At 47.1% G+C, this 16,747-nt stretch overlaps 1 protein-coding gene across 1 annotated transcript in view; it reads left to right on the top strand.

The window, feature by feature from the left end:
- Positions 1-16,747, top strand: part of LOC137537065 (uncharacterized) — a 338,736-nt gene that overhangs the window by 221,675 nt on the left and 100,314 nt on the right. Inside the window, exons 33-34 of the mRNA XM_068259210.1 lie at positions 1,986-2,084; positions 12,131-12,668. Of these exons, the coding sequence (XP_068115311.1) occupies positions 1,986-2,084; positions 12,131-12,668 (637 nt within the window). The remainder of the gene's footprint in view (positions 1-1,985; positions 2,085-12,130; positions 12,669-16,747) is intronic.

Here is a 16,747-nt window from a genome sequence, read left to right on the forward strand (position 1 = left end):
ATAAATTTGTATTATCGTGTTTTTTTGTACTGCGCATGTGCTTTAGAAAGTCATTATATGTAGGGAATGATAAATTCTTCACCACAATATATCAAATGCTCAGAGGTAGGTATCCGCCAAGCATCCCCTGATGACGCAAGACTGCGAAACCAGTCGGGAAGGTAACAGGCGGCACCATTGTCTATTGATCTACGATTGACCATTACATGCGCGCTAATCTTTCGGGGTTCCCTGTTTATATGCCCCGTATGTGAGTTATTGTTTTTATATCTACTGCCTTTTAAAGAAATTTATCTAAGTAAACGGGTTACGCTTAGATATTGCCGCTTTTGTTTTCCTATATAAATTCCTGAAACTTTACCTCCATACGGATGTCCACTGGATCTTCACGACGTCTGATGTTCCCTGGACGTTATCTGTGACCTGAGCCATTTTACAACCTTATAATGTGTGTTGTTGGGAGCTGGTAAGCCTTTTCTTGTTTTGATGTTTGGCGGATACCTCCCTCTGAGCAACTGATATATTGTGGTGAAGAATTTATCATTCCCTACATATAATGACTTTCTAAACCTGCGCTGACCTTTGATGTATGCCTGACTTCTGAACTTTTGGACATTGTTCTTCTCAGCGGCGGTTCCATTGTCCCTTGGTGCCGATAGATTTGCTATTATATACGACTGGAGGTAATAATGAGATAAAGTAGATGTGTCTAATGAATATATCAGTACTTATGGGAACAAACCAACCACTGAACAGTTACCCATGTATGACAGAAGCAGCATGTCAGCATTAGTAGTTATGGCCATGGAGACAGCATTGCTATAAGCCTCACTTGCCCTATTTTTTTTAATGATCTAAAAGAATAGAGAAGATCCATTAATCATTTAGTCAGTTGGCCAAAGACGCATGATGTCCTACAGATGCTCACCTGTCTGTGTCATTGGCTGCCTATACTGAATGCTGAATGGTTGCTTATACAGTTGTTATAGTGATACATGAATCCAGATGAATAATATATGGAAAAATAATTAATTTTCCCTGATCTGAGCATGTGGCACATGCAGGGGCATAACTAGGAATTACTGGGCCCCCCGAAAAACCTGCAAACCACCCACCCACAATTTCTGCACAGGTAAACTGAGAATCAGTGTTATACAATTGGCTAGTGCACACTTGAATGTGTTTTCCCCTTGCAGATAGACAGCAGTGAAGCACTGCACACATTTTCTCTATCAATTACATCAGCTTTTGTGGTTTTCACACATACAGACATACAGTGGCTTGCAAAAGTATTCGGCCCCCTTGAAGTTTTCCACATTTTGTCACATTACTGCCACAAACATGCATCAATTTTATTGGAATTCCACGTGAAAGATCAATACAAAGTGGTGTACATGTGAGAAGTGGATCGAAAATCATACATTATTCCAAACATTTTTTACAATAAAATTGATTCATGTTTGTGGCAGTAATATGACAAAATGTGGAAAACTTCAAGGGAGCTGAATACTTTTGCAACCCACTGTACATGGTGTGCAGACCAGGAATACAGAAAACAGACTGACGAGTGTGCTCCCAGCCTTAGCTTATTGATGGAGCAGAACTGGCTTTGCAGCCTACAATACAAAGCACTTGGGGAGGGGTAAAAAGATTGGGGGCTGGGCACTGTACAGAAGAGCCTGCTGAACACTGAATAGGGACTGTCTACAAATCTTTGTCTGCAAAACTTTGTATGATTCCTTATCAGTGGCTGAGCAGATGCAGTCATTAGAACAACTGAGCAGAGAGCAGAACGTTTTTCCTCTCCTTGCCCTTTGTTGTCAGTCATTCAAGACAGGGCCCCCTGTGCCTTCTGGGCCCCCCCTGCGGCTCCATCCCTCGCAAGGTCTATTGTTACGTCCCTGGGCACATGTAATGTATCCCCACCCTAATATACCCCAGAGTCCTGCAGTCCATATAATTCTTACCTTATCACCCCATGGCAGAGAAATACCACATCGCTGAGGATGGAGGAAGATCCGGGTCACCTGACTGAGAGGATATTAAACCTCACCCTGGAGATCATCTACCTGCTGACTGGAGAGGTGAGATGACAAAACAAATCTCTGTTAATGAAATAAATACCTGACTGGAGAGGTGAGGAGGATTCTGGGAGGTCACATGATGTCACTATTACCTCTATTAGTGAAACACACACCTGACTGGAGAGGTGAGGAGGATTCTGGGAGGTCACATGTCACTGTTACCTCTATTAGTAAAACTCACGCCTGACTGGAGAGGAGGATTCTGGGAGGTCACATGATGTCACTGTTACCTCTATTAGTAAAACTCACGCCTGACTGGAGAGGAGGATTCTGGGAGGTCACATGATGTCACTGTTACCTCTATTAGTAAAACTTACGCCTGACTGGAGAGGTGAGGAGGATTCTGGGAGATCACATGATGTCACTGTTACCTCTATTAGTAAAACTCACACCAGACTGGAGAGGTGAGGAGGATTCTGGGAGGTCACATGATGTCATTGTTACCTTACTGCTATTAGTAAAATACATGCCTTTGAACGAGTTGAAGCAATGCAGGGCTGGATAACCCTAAAAGAGAGAGAGCACAGAGACAGAATGAATGTGTGTCCACCAATCTAGTCGCCACCCAGCGACGGTGAACACACATCAGCAGAAACAAAGTATGAACGCAATCGCAAGACTGGCGATTGCCAACAGTGACACAAGACTGAGCAGAACAGAGCACGAGAGTAGCAAGAAAGGCACAGCAAGCAACAACAATCAGAACATCAAAGAAAATAACAAACGCTAGCTAAACGCGAACACCGCACTCATTCGCAACAGCGAACGCGTTTAAGACACCCTAACTAAGCAATGAAACACAAACATGAAATAGAGAACGCGAACGCTTGCTAAACGGTTACCTCACCGAGCCTACAGCAAGCGTTCGTACCAGACAAGACAGACAGATGGGACTACCAGTAGCAACCGCTGCTCTGGCTAGCACCCCTAAGGCAGAATACAGAAGGAACCCCCGCTGCTACCTCTAGAGCGGATGCGATCCAGACAGACAAACAGATGGGGCTACCAGTAGCAACCGCTGCTCTGGTTAGCACCCCTAAGGCAGAATACAGAAGGAAGCACTGCCACTAACACTAGGGCGAATCCAATCCAGACAGATGGAGCAGCCAGTAGCAACCGCAGCTCTGGCCTATACTCCCAGACAGACAGACTGATTTCCTGTCGACTGCCGCTGGCGACAAGACAGAGAGACAGAACAAGGCAATACAGATAATACAACCTGACGGTCGAAACTAGTAGGCGGCTTGTGCTGCGGCTGCACCGCCGGTCCGGCGCACCACCGAGCGCCCTTCGTTTCTGGCAGGCTTAAGTGTCATGCTGATAACCTTACCTTACCAGGGAACCAATTTGGCTGGAATTGCTAGGCCCCACCAAGCCAAGACGGAACTCGAGGAGTTTACAGCAGTGCAGAGGCGGAAGGTGACCGCGGCGCACGGCTGAGTGCTGGTGTAAGGAGCATCGGTGAAGCATTACAGTCACGGTCCTGTTGGGCATGTAGGCATGGATAAGGAGCTTGTCGGTGGATGAAGGACAACACGCGCATGTGCAGGAGCCCCTGCAGAGAGGTATCAAAGTCCTGGACTTTGTGTTTAAGCTGCCAGAGGTGTGAGTATAAGCAAGTCTCATATGACTGTACCTCTATGCTGCGGACTGCTTTGCTGTGCTTCTGCTCGCTTTGTTACGCAAATAGGGAGAATTATACTTTTCATTTTTCATCAATGGACTCGTGGACTTTAGTTTTGGAGATTTTTTACAGTCTCTGTGGGCCCGTGTGCATGTGGAATGTTTGGCGGTGTGATGCAGCTATTGTACAACAGCGCTGTTTTTTAAATATGGTGTGTTCTGACACAGCTTTTACGTTTTGGTAAAGTCACTAAGCAAATTAATAAAAGAACCCTTACATTTTTTCACGTCAATCTTGTCACGTTTTGAATTGTCTGATTACAATTGTGGCGGTTGGGTAAAAATTACTCAGTGAAGGTTAGTGTAATGGGTGATTTATGGTCAAAAATTTCCCCTCCCCTAATCCCTAATGGTACTGCACTAGAAGGGATGCCTAGTGCAGTCCCAATGAATTGCTCTAAGATAATCTTAGCAAACGATAGCAAGGCTGATACTCCAGGAGAGTTTTGCAGGAACAAACCATCATGACCAGCAAGGAATTCTGGGAGCAAAAGGTATTTATACTGCAAGCCATCAAAGGAGGCAGCTAAACAATTTGCATGACAAGTATATGCAAATTCCTCACCAGCAGAGCAAGTCTGAAAGTTGCAAAGCGAAGACAGGTCTCTTTTCCAGAGACCTGCAACACTCAGACCTAAAGAATGGACAAACAGCTGTCTGCCCGTGCAGACAGCTGAGCAGATCATTATACTGATAAGGTCAGGTGTATTCTGGTAGAGGCCCATAATGTCACTGTTATCTCCTACGGCAAAATACACACCTAAGTAGAAAGGTGAGGAGGATTCCGGGAGTGTGACATAACATTAATCTCATCATCTATTCTTCCATCCCCACGTCATCTTTTCTCACATCCACGCACCCACATCAGTGGACTGTGCTTACCTCCACTGTGGGCTGATAACATCTTGTCTACCCTACCACCCCACTATGTGCTTCCCTTGTTCATCTGTCTTGCCCATCCCCAGTTTCTGTTAACCTTCCATCACAAAGCCTAATATGTCCACTTCCAGTCCATTCGCCTGTCCAACCCATCAACATAATATGCTTGTTCACACCTAGTTTCCCCTCCCAGCATCACCCCCATTCTTTGCCTACCCACCTTTCCTGCAATCCTTAAAGAGACTCTGAAGGCTCATTAAAATCAAGTTTTTATATTAAAAATGTCTTTAACATGATTGCCCTAACTAAAACGCAGCATTCCCGCAGCTGAAATCTAACTAAATCCCCCCAAACTCCCCTCACAAAATCCACAACTTTCTTGGTTGTGGATTTTGCTGCCCTGTGCGCTTCCATGAGAAGCGGGGCACACTGCGGGGAGCGCTTCCATGAGAAGCAGAGCTTTCAGCTGCAGCTCTGCCTCTACATGCGTCTATCAGCGCGTATCTCCGCCTCTCCCCCGCCCCTCTCAGTGAAAGAAGACTGAGAGGGGCGGGGGAGAATGGAGATATGCGCTGATAGACACATGTAGAGGCAGAGCTGCAGCTGAAAGCTCTGCCTCTCACAGAAGCGCTCCCCGCAGTGTGCCCCGGGGAGTTTGGGAGGATTTAGTTAGATTTCAGCTGCGGGGATGCAGCGTTTGTTAGGGCAATCATGTTAAAAACATTTTTAATATAAAAATTTGATTTCACCTAAATTGCCCCAAGTTTCCCTACTCGGCATGAAACCCCCAGATATCTCCATTTCACATCATAAATTACTCCAACATATATTTCTAGCAGCTAAAAGAGTTATTGCACGTGCATGGAAAACCTCAACGCTAGCATTTGCAATATTTAAAGCTAATCTAAGCCATGCCCTCTGTTTTGACAGAATAAAAGCTATCCTGGATGATACTCTTCTAAAATTTGAGAAGATATTGAAGCCCTACTTCCTCAACTATTTGCACTGGTTACCCCAATAAGTATAGTGACCTTTGCACATCCCACACCTCTCAACACTAAGCGAGGACAAACCGGCTACGTCCTTCTCTCTCTTTCTCTTTCCTACTCCTTTTCTTTTTCCTACTTCTCCTTTTCCTCATTCTCGTGTTTGTACCTGATGTCTTTCCCCCTTTTCTCCTCTCCTTCCCTCCAGCCCCACCCTCTCCCCTCCTCTTTCCCTGCCCTATCTCCCTTACCCTTAGGTGTAAGTAGTCCTGATGAATTGATCCATTGATACTGCGTAATGGATCGTTGTAATATTGTTGACTCGATCTTACAATTGGACCATGCACGATGCTGGTATATGTTGCCTCGTTACTACCAGCACCCGCTCAATATTTATGTGTATTTCTTTATTACCACCTTGGGTTGCCACCAGTACTGTACCTACCTCCCTATGTTACTTTTCTTGTAATATGTTTTATAACTGACATGTTAATGGCTGTTAATCTTTTTTTGGAAAACAATAAAAATCTTCTGTGAAAAAAACTTGATTTCAATGAGTCTCTTTAATGTTTGCCTGCCCTACTCCTTTCTTTGGGCATGCATTTGCTAGTTGGTAATATACCATAGTCCTTGGTGGAGCAAGGAGGATTCTGGGAATGTCAAATAATGGGCTTGATTCACTAAGACAAATAGCATGTCTTATCAGAGTTAGCACGCCTTATCAGAGTTGACACGTGTTGTCAGAATTCTAGAGGTTTTATTTATGCAGGAAAAATTGTCATATGTGTATGTATATATTAATATTAATAATCAATACAGTCCTTCTACAGAAATAAATAATTATTGTTAAACCCTATATAATATAATTTAATATTTTGAATTATATTTAATGCTGGATTCTGTCAGTGATATTTAGAGAAAGTAAAACTTTTATAAGATTTTTTAACTTGTAAGCTAGAAGATTGTTGACTTACTTGTTACAAGGCCGTTACAGACAGCAAGAAAATAATGCCATGTTTTGACTATGATTGTCCTTTGGAATGTCAATAATAAGTTCCAAGGTTTTTGTATTGTCCCGTATTTAGGACAAATGATGCCACCTGGTGGTTTAATAGTCTTATAAAATTAATATTATTTGTTATGAAATGATGACCCCTGCCGGTGGAAAAATATTACATTTATGTATTTATAATAAAGGCAAATATAAAGAAATTAATTTTATATTATTAAGATTTGATTTGCAATTATTTCTTATATGATTAATTGTTTTAAGAAGAATTATATAATAAGCTTTATATTTAAATGAGTATATTAGAAGCCCTGTATGCTTCAATAAGCCTTAAAGAGAACCCGAGGTGGGTTTGAAGAATATTATCTGCATACAGAGGCTGGATCTGCCTATACAGCCTAGCCTCTGTTGCTATCCCAAACCCCCCTAAGGTCCCCCTGCACTCTGCAATCCCTCATAAATCACAGCCACGCTGCTGACAAACAGCTTGTCAGAGCTGGCTGTGTTTATCGCTATAGTGTCAGTCTGCTGCTCTCCCCGCCTCCTGCAGAACTCCAGTCCCCGCCTGCATCCCTTCCCTCCCTGCTGATTGGAGGGAAGGGACGGGGGCAGGGACCGGAGCTATGCAGGAGGGGGGGGGAGCAGCTGAGACTGACACTACAGATGTAAACACAGCCTCACAGCATGGCTGTGATTTATGAGGGATTGCAGAGTGCAGGGGGACCTTAGTGGGGTTTGGGATAGCAACATAGGCTGGGCTGTATAGGCAGATCCAGCCTCTGTATGCAGATAACATTCTTTAAATTGCTGAAGACTCTCACAGGTCTGGTTACAGTGTCAACCTGACCAATCTTATGTCTGGGAAAGTACCGGGACATTCCAACCTAATTAGCAGCGAACACTTTATCAGAAATGCGTCATGAATGACATTGTTTAGTCTCAATGTCTGGGGCAGCCAGCAGACAAGATGGCTGGTGACGTCCATTTTTAATTAACTGCATCAAATATGACCTTTTAACCACTTGCCGACCGCACGCTTATACCGTGCGTCGGCAAAGTGGCAGCTGCAGGACCAGCGACGCAGTACTGCGTCGCCAGCTGCAGGCTGATTAATCAGGAAGCAGCCGCTCGTGCGAGCGGCTGCTTCCTGTCAATTCACGGCGGGGGGCTCCGTGAATAGCCTGCGGGCCGCCGATGGCGGCTCGCAGGCTAAATGTAAACACAAGCGGAAATAATCCGCTTTGTTTACATTGTACGGCGCTGCTGCGCAGCAGCGCCGTAAGGCAGATCGGCGATCCCCGGCCAATCAGCGGCCGGGGATCGCCGCCATGTGACAGAAGACAGCCTGTCACTGGCTGCACAGGACGGATAGCGTCCTGTGCAGCCCGGATCTCCAAGGGGGGCCAGGTAGGAGAGGGAGGGGGGGAATCTCGCCGCGGAGGGGGGCTTTGAGGTGCCCCCCCCCCGCAACACCTGGAACAGGAAACATCCATACTGCCGATCACCTGACGGATTTTTTTATTTATAGAGAGGCTTGTGGATGTTTCCTGTTTCCTGGGAGGGGCCAAGTCTCGATGTATACCTGTCCTGGAGGGTTAGTGGAAAAAAGGTAATTAAGAATTTATAAACAATAATATTGTGATTAAGGTATTCAAAACAAAAAAGTGTTATGATTATTTTAAATGTCAAAGATAGCGAGTTGACGCACAAAGCTTTAGCCAATCAGAACCAGGGATTCAGGGAAATTCCAGATTAGGAAGCCATATTGCTTCCTATCCCTATAAAGGTAGGAGCTGTAAGCTCATAGTTTGCAGAAGCCCAACAATCTCCTGAGAAGACACATGAGGCAGAAGCTACCTTCCCACAAGTGGTTCTAGATGCTGAAGAGATGACAGAGAAGGGGTAATATGCTTAATATTCTGGTGATTTACTTCATTAATTTTTCAGCATTAAGTTCTGTTAAGATGTTAACAAGAAGTTTTTTTAGAAGCTATTTTTTATGCTATTTCTTTAAGAAGAGTACTACAAGTTTTACACAGCTACTAGATACACAGCTATTGATACAGATGAGACTATTTTTGATCTTATTCTACATAACACAACTGTTATATTCTTTTTTGAATGTACTTAGAAGATTGATGATCGCTTGGCTATAAAGCCTTGATGAGACGGAATACTGTTAGAAGGAAATACTACTTAGAACTGTTCATATTTTGTATATATGCTGTATGATAAGCAAATACGATTTTTTTTATATAAAATCATATACTGAGTGCTTTGATTCATTTCAAGGTACACCGTCAATCTATAATTACTGTTATAGAGGGTTCAGACTCCACTATGCCGGATTAATATGATAGCAACACTTTAAAGGCTGGTCCTTTACTGAGTTAGCAATCATGAAAAAGGCAAGAACCGCTCAGGTTTTTGACAGCGTAGCGAGCACTATGAACTTATGCCTGCTAATTGGCATTGACAAGAGCTCCACTCATCCTGCTCCTGTGGGTCCAAGTATTTTACAGGACATTATCCCCGCACTTAGGCTGGCTGTCAAGTTTCCTGTCAAGTGACAGGCAGCCTATTGGTCCAGTTAAAGTGCAGGGATAATGTCCTTTAAAGTGATTGGACCTTCAGGGGCTCAGGGCAGGACGAGTGAAGCTCTTGTCATTGCCAATTAGCAGGCATAAATTCATAGCCCTCCCTATGCTACTCTGATAAGGCATGTTAACTCGGATAAGGAACGCTATTTGTCTTTGGTATCACACTTGACCAGAGATCAGATGAGAACATAGATGGTGATAACTGATAGTCTGTGTCATTGCACAGGAACATGAAGTGGTAAAGAAGAAATCTGGTGAGAGACTGACAGCATTGGTTGAGCCTCACTCTCCGGGACCTGCAAGAAAAAAAGAGAAGAAAATGTTGGACATCATCAAGGACATTTCTGAGCTGCTGACTGGAGAGGTGAGCTCTTCTGGGAATTATTTGACATAAATAATGTCCCATAATTCCTGGGAGATGTTTCTGGATGATGACTCTATCATTGCTTGTGTCAGGTTCCTGTAAGGTGTCAGGATGTCGCCGTCTATTTCTCCATGGAGGAGTGGCAGTATATAGAAGGACACAAGGACCGCTACAAGGACATCATGATGGAGAATCAGCCGCCCCTCACATCACCGGGTAAGAGGAGACTTTCATGTTTTGTAAAGGAGAGAGCAGTACGGAGGGTCCACCTAAATCCCTCCATCATCTGATAACCACGTAGAGACAATGTATTCAGTCAGTGTGTATTTCCTACAGACGGGTCCAGTAATAGAAACCTACAAGAGAGATGTACACGTCCTCTTTATTCCCGGGAAGATGACCAGGGCCGGATTTCTGGCAAGTCAACCTAGGCCATGGCCTAGGGCGCCATAATTTCAGCAGTGTTTGGGGCGGCTGAGGGGCAGGAAAGTGTTCGCACTGCAGACAGAGGTGTCGGGAGTAAACAACATCAAAGCGCCCAGCCGCCAGCTGAAGCCTCTACTGCAGTAACACTTTCCCCCCTGCTGTAAGCAGCCAGACTAGATCTGTCCTCCACCGCCCTGCATTGTTTGTAAATAATAAGCAGTGGGCGGCGGGCAGGCTGAGTCGGGTGGCACATGAATCACTTGTGTGGCGGTGGGGGATGAAAGATGCCTGCGGGGCACTGGGAGCAGGCAGCAATCGTGGTGGAGTCTCTGCACTTTCCCCAGCTTCTGCCTATTTCTGCAGGACAGGGGGGGAGAGGTAATGATTTCCGTACAAACCGCGGAGGCTATTCTGATCTTGTTTCTTATTTACCTCTCCGTGCACGCTCTACTTCCTCCCTCTTCCAACAGGTCTGGTCGTCTCTCCGCCCCTCCCCCTTGGCATTGTGGAAAGAGAGCTCCAGAGCTGGGCAGGGCTAAGCGACAAGAGCACATGACCTGGATGGGCGAAAGGTGACCCCAGGCATCCCGATAGGTCAGGTTAGGTCAAGGTGTCAAACAAAGGCGGGCAGGAATCTGCTAACCTTTGATATGTACAGTCCAGACAAAAGGCACTTCCTTTCAGCTCAAGTGACCAGCAGAGCAGCATCACCAGGGGGACAAACAAAGCAGCAGCAGCAGCAAGGCCCAAGGACAGGCAGACACGCACACACCAGCCCGCAAAAGACAGTAAGACCCCCCCTTTTAGCTCAGCTCTTGGAGAGGGTGAAGAGGCAGGCCGTAGCAGGAGGCATGGGGTGGATTGAGGGGCAGATGGGGTGCTTGGACGCACAGGAGGGCCAGGCCCCCGTCTTACCTTCAGCTAGGAGGCGCAGGGTCCCCTCTCGATGCAGCCCATCCAGCTCCACAGCCAGGCTCAGAGCCCCCGGGTCCAGCAGGCTTCTCATTGCGGACATCCAGGGCCCCATGGATCCTGAGGACACAACCGCCCGCCCTCCCCCCACCGCAGCTCCTTCTATCCAGCCGCCCCATCACCGCTCCCGCCCGGACCCAGCCGGTTCAGCCCGAAGCCTCCGCAGATCCCGCAGGAGGCATAAAAGTAGCGCCCCCCCCCCGGCCCCACCGCCGGCAGTCACTCCCCGCAGCTACCCCCCCGGTCCCAGCACCTTCAGGCCGCAGACACTCGGTCGGGCCTCATAGTAATGGCGCCTCCTCAACTTCCGGCAGGCGCCGGGGCAGGCCACAGCAAAATGGCGGTTAACCGGAAGTGGCCTACCCCGCACGCGTACATCCCCCGGTGGACGCGGAATTCTGTCCGCATCCACACCAGCGCGACCTCTGCCGGGGAAGCCCCTTCATCTCCTCTCTCCCCCCGGCCCCATCTCCCATCAGCCCTCCCGCACGCCGGGCTGCATCAGGCCCCTAACTGCGCACGCGTACATCACCCGGTGGACACGGATTGCCATCCGCGCACACCCTCCATCAGCGCACGCGTACATTCCCCCGGGGACGCGGATTTCCATCCGCATCCACCCTTCGCCAGCGCGACCCCTACTGGGGAAACTCCGGATCCGCCTCTCTCCACCGCAGCAGTCCATGGCCGGGAACACTCGGGAGGCCCCCGGGGGGCCATGCCAGTGGATGCCCACGTTTCCCTTGCGCTGCTTTCGCCCCCACCAGCATCCGGCACCCTGCATCCTCCCCAACAACACCACCAACCGCAGCAGGAGGATGCGCTGCAGCCGGCCAACCGGCATTCCCTGGTCCCCGCTCCTGCCCCTCCCCCCCCCCCTGGCCCAATCAGTCTGGGGCCCCTGGCCCCGGGAGTTTCCCAGCCCACAGCCGGCCCAAAAAGCATCACTCCAAGGGGAGAGGCGGGGGGGACACGGGCCCGCTGCCAAGGAGAAGTCAGAGGGAAAAAACCCAAAGGGGAGGGACAACACGCTCCCGGAGTGGAAAAGGAGACAGAACAGCTAAGGCAGGCTCCGGCCGGGGCCGTGCTTACAAGGAGACACGCACGAGTAGCAGAACTTCAAACAGGTCGCAGATGGCAAGCTCCCACGGGAGCGGTGCTCGGAACAACGAGGTCAAGATGACGCGGTGGAGGCTCCGCCGCATAGCAGAAACAACGCACAGGGGAGACCGCAGGCTCTCGGATGTGTGGAAGGGGTAGCGGCACTACTATGTTCCCGGGGCAGCGGAGGCGAAGTAACAGCTAAGGCGGGCTCCAACCGGGGCCGTGCTGGCAAGAGCACACGCACATGTAAAAGAACTCAAAGCAGGTTGAATGGAGACGGGCCAGGCTCCCCTAGGGTCAGTGCTCGGAGACGCAGAAGTCAAGAGGAATTGTACACGCAAGGCAGGGGACAATGGAACCGTGGGAGGCCCGGCCTCACAGCAGCCACCCCGCACAGGGGAGACCGCAGGCTCTCGGATGTGTGGAAGGGGTGGCGGCACTTTTTTACTACCGCAGCTGCACCAGACTCTGGAGCAGCACAGCGGACGCCCCTGGAGCAAAATGCTCGGGGTAGAGGGTCACCAGGAACAGGATTAGAGGCGCCTATGGCGGCAGACTCAGGTGAGGAGATCACCACAGAAGATGATAACAGGTATATCTTCCAAAATCTGCCCAGCTGGCTCCTTAGGTTAGAGCAGGCGAATCTGCTACTAAATAAGAGGGAAATGCTAGCAGGGATGCAGAACAAGGCCCAGGAGGAAGGGATTAGCGGGGAATTTCACAGAAAGGTCAGGAGTCTCAAACCCAAGCAGCGCTAGCATCGGATAGCGCAGTCGGTTTAACATCAGACTGCTACTCTGAGGGTCCAGGATTGAAGCTCGTGATCGGGCACGTCTGCATCGGGTGGGAGCCAGTGATTTTTTGTTACCCAAAATACGCCAGGCAAGTTGGTAAATAGTATCTGGGTTGCTGCAATTTGTTTCTACGCAAATGCATTTTAGCACGATGCTGCAGACCCAGTATTTTCGGGGAATCGCCTCTGATGCATGGTGTTGGTATGTCCTTCCCATGTTTTGAATGTTGAGGTAAATATATATTCACACCTGGCAGGGAGAGGTAAAAGGCCGAAATCTGGATGTTTCCTTTCGGTCAGGGCTGGTTACTTGGCAGTCCTGCCGATCTTTTGGGCTGCAGTAGTGTCTGCATCGCACACCTGAGACAGACATGCTGCTAATCCAGTCTGGCTTCAGACGGAGCACCTGATCTGCATGCGTGAGGAAGGACTGTGGCTGAAAGTATGAGTGACACATTATCGGCAGGAGGGTCAGGTAGCTGGTGTTTTTGGGGGGGGGGGGGGGACTTCATGTCCTGCTCAGTTTAGTTTCCCTTTGAGGCAATTATAAAATATACCAAACTCTATATACCATTTACTTTAGGACAGCATGAGAAGGGAAGGGGGGGGGGGTTGGTGTAACATGTTGGCTTAACAAAATAACAATATTGCGCAGCATCAGTGCCTAACACTGCTAATTTTTAGGGAGCGCCCTTTGACGGCTGCGGCTTAGAAATGCTTGGAGTCCACCAGGAGAAAAGCACATTATACATGTTATTTGTCTTGTGCATACGGGTCACAGAGAACAAACATGGCACAGAATATACAAAGCATTGATATTGACAAATAAGCACTCATACATAAGATTGAATTGGAAGCATTACAGTGACAAACATAACATGATAACGAAATTATAGCAGGTTTTAAGACATAAGACGCATAGGGGCTTTCAAAAACTTTTGTAAGCACAGGGTGGGGAAGGAGGCACATGGTCAGCAATTTGGTCTGACTTAAGCCAGATATCACCTCCATCCCCCTCCCTTTCTGCTAGCATTCCTGATCTGTAATAACAGAGATAGGGAAGAAAAAAGGCTGATAGTCAGACAGTCTGACCTATCACCATGGTACAAGAGAAAACACTAGGGGGCATCAGGACCAGTTAGAGAATGTGGGAAGGAGTTAAAAACTATGCTTAAACAAGTCACTGAAATTGGCATCCTTTAGGGGCAATTTTAAGCACTTAGCATAATGCTGCAGACACTATATTATTTTCATTATTATTATTATTATTATTATGTATTGTATGTATAAAGCGCCAACCTAGTACACAGTGCAATAAGTTGCTAGATATAGGGCCAGTCACTGCAGGAGGAGGATATTGCGTGACCGCTGATGTCATACCTACAGCGGACAGGATTAGTAGTCAACTACTCAGGTTTCCCTCCGAGGAACTCGAGTCCTTATATTCAAATAGGCATAAGGCATTCTATGAGATGGCTCCTTGTAGGGACTGGCACAATTAGCATGAAGTACCCTTTATAATCTGTATAGGCCGCTATGTGTGTGCCCAATGCGAGGCGTATGTTATTCTATATTAAACTAAGTAGTTATTATGACCTCAGAGTCGGTTAGACATATCACACTGGATACATGTTGGGCTTCCATATATTACAGCTTGCAGCAAATCCAACCCGACAAACTCTAGAATTGTAAAAATGTATTCTCTGCGGTAGTATTGAGACCACATTGCCAAGCAGCGTGATTAAGCCTGATTCTCATTACAAATAAAGCACAGTTAGGCTGAGGCCTAATTATTCTCCTTGCTTTCCCACCTGTAACTCACAGCAGGGAAAGGACATAGACAATAATCACTACAACTGTAAGAAAAAGGGAATTCGCAACATGGATGTGTCTTACTACAGGCATAGCGATTCCTTTGTATCAGGGCAGAATACATATATATATATATATGTATATGTACAGTATATATATGCTTGTGCGCATTGAAGCTGCAACATTCCCCATAGTCTGTTAAACATATTCCGTAGTAGGCTGCATGAAATGCTTCTACGCATTGGAGCTACTACACTCCCCATAGTCTGTTAAACATATTCCGTAGGCTGCATGATATGCCTCTACGCATTGGAGCTACAACACTCCCCATAGTCTGTTAAGCATATTCCGTAGGCTGCAGGATATGCCTCTACGCATTGGAGCTACAACACTCCCCATAGTCTGTTAAACATATTCCGTGGGCTGCATGATATGCCTCTACGCATTGGAGCTACAACACTCCCCATAGTCTGTTAAACATATTCCGTGGGCTGCATGATATGCCTCTACGCATTGGAGCTACAACACTCCCCATAGTCTGTTAAACATATTCCGTGGGCTGCATGATATGCCTCTACGCATTGGAGCTACAACACTCCCCATAGTCTGTTAAGCATATTCCGTGGGCTGCATGATATGCCTCTACGCATTGGAGCTACAACACTCCCCATAGTCTGTTAAGCATATTCCGTAGGCTGCAGGATATGCCTCTACGCATTGGAGCTACAACACTCCCCATAGTCTGTTAAGCATATTCTGTAGGCTGCAGGATATGCCTCTACGCATTGGAGCTACAACACTCCCCATAGTCTGTTAAACATATTCCGTAGGCTGCAGGATATGCCTCTACGCATTGGAGCTACAACACTCCCCATAGTCTGTTAAACATATTCCGTGGGCTGCATGATATGCCTCTACGCATTGGAGCTACAACACTCCCCATAGTCTGTTAAGCATATTCTGTAGGCTGCAGGATATGCCTCTACGCATTGGAGCTACAACACTCCCCATAGTCTGTTAAACATATTCCGTAGGCTGCATGATATGCCTCTACGCATTGGAGCTACAACACTCCCCATAGTCTGTTAAGCATATTCCGTAGGCTGCAGGATATGCCTCTACGCATTGGAGCTACAACACTCCCCATAGTCTGTTAAGCATATTCCGTAGGCTGCAGGATATGCCTCTACGCATTGGAGCTACAACACTCCCCATAGTCTGTTAAGCATATTCCGTAGGCTGCAGGATATGCCTCTACGCATTGGAGCTACAACACTCCCCATAGTCTGTTAAACATATTCCGTAGGCTGCATGATATGCCTCTACGCATTGGAGCTACAACACTCCCCATAGTCTGTTAAGCATATTCCGTAGGCTGCAGGATATGCCTCTACGCATTGGAGCTACAACACTCCCCATAGTCTGTTAAGCATATTCCGTAGGCTGCAGGATATGCCTCTACGCATTGGAGCTACAACACTCCCCATAGTCTGTTAAGCATATTCTGTAGGCTGCAGGATATGCCTCTACGCATTGGAGCTACAACACTCCCCATAGTCTGTTAAGCATATTCTGTAGGCTGCAGGATATGCCTCTACGCATTGGAGCTACAACACTCCCCATAGTCTGTTAAACATATTCTGTAGGCTGCAGGATATGCCTCTACGCATTGGAGCTACTACATTCCCCATAGTCTGTAAAACATATTCCATGGGTTGCACTATATGCTTGCGCACATTGGAGCGACAAAATCCCCTACAGCCTGTTAAACATATCCCATAGGTGGCATTATATGCTCGTACACATTGGAAACTACAATAAATCTAACCTGAAAAACCATTACAATTTTAAAAGAAAATTCTATTGGATATCATGAAGACCACATTGCAAAATAGGGGTTAAATACCCGAAATTCACTATTGTTAAAGCATAGTAAGTGAAGACCTCATTATTAGCTCATGTTTTCCATACGCACTGCGAGGGAGCACATGGACAATAAACCTACCAAAGAAAGTACATAGTAAATGCTACCAAT

Source organism: Hyperolius riggenbachi, chromosome 10 (assembly GCF_040937935.1).
Source record: "Hyperolius riggenbachi isolate aHypRig1 chromosome 10, aHypRig1.pri, whole genome shotgun sequence".
NCBI lineage: Eukaryota > Metazoa > Chordata > Amphibia > Anura > Hyperoliidae > Hyperolius > Hyperolius riggenbachi.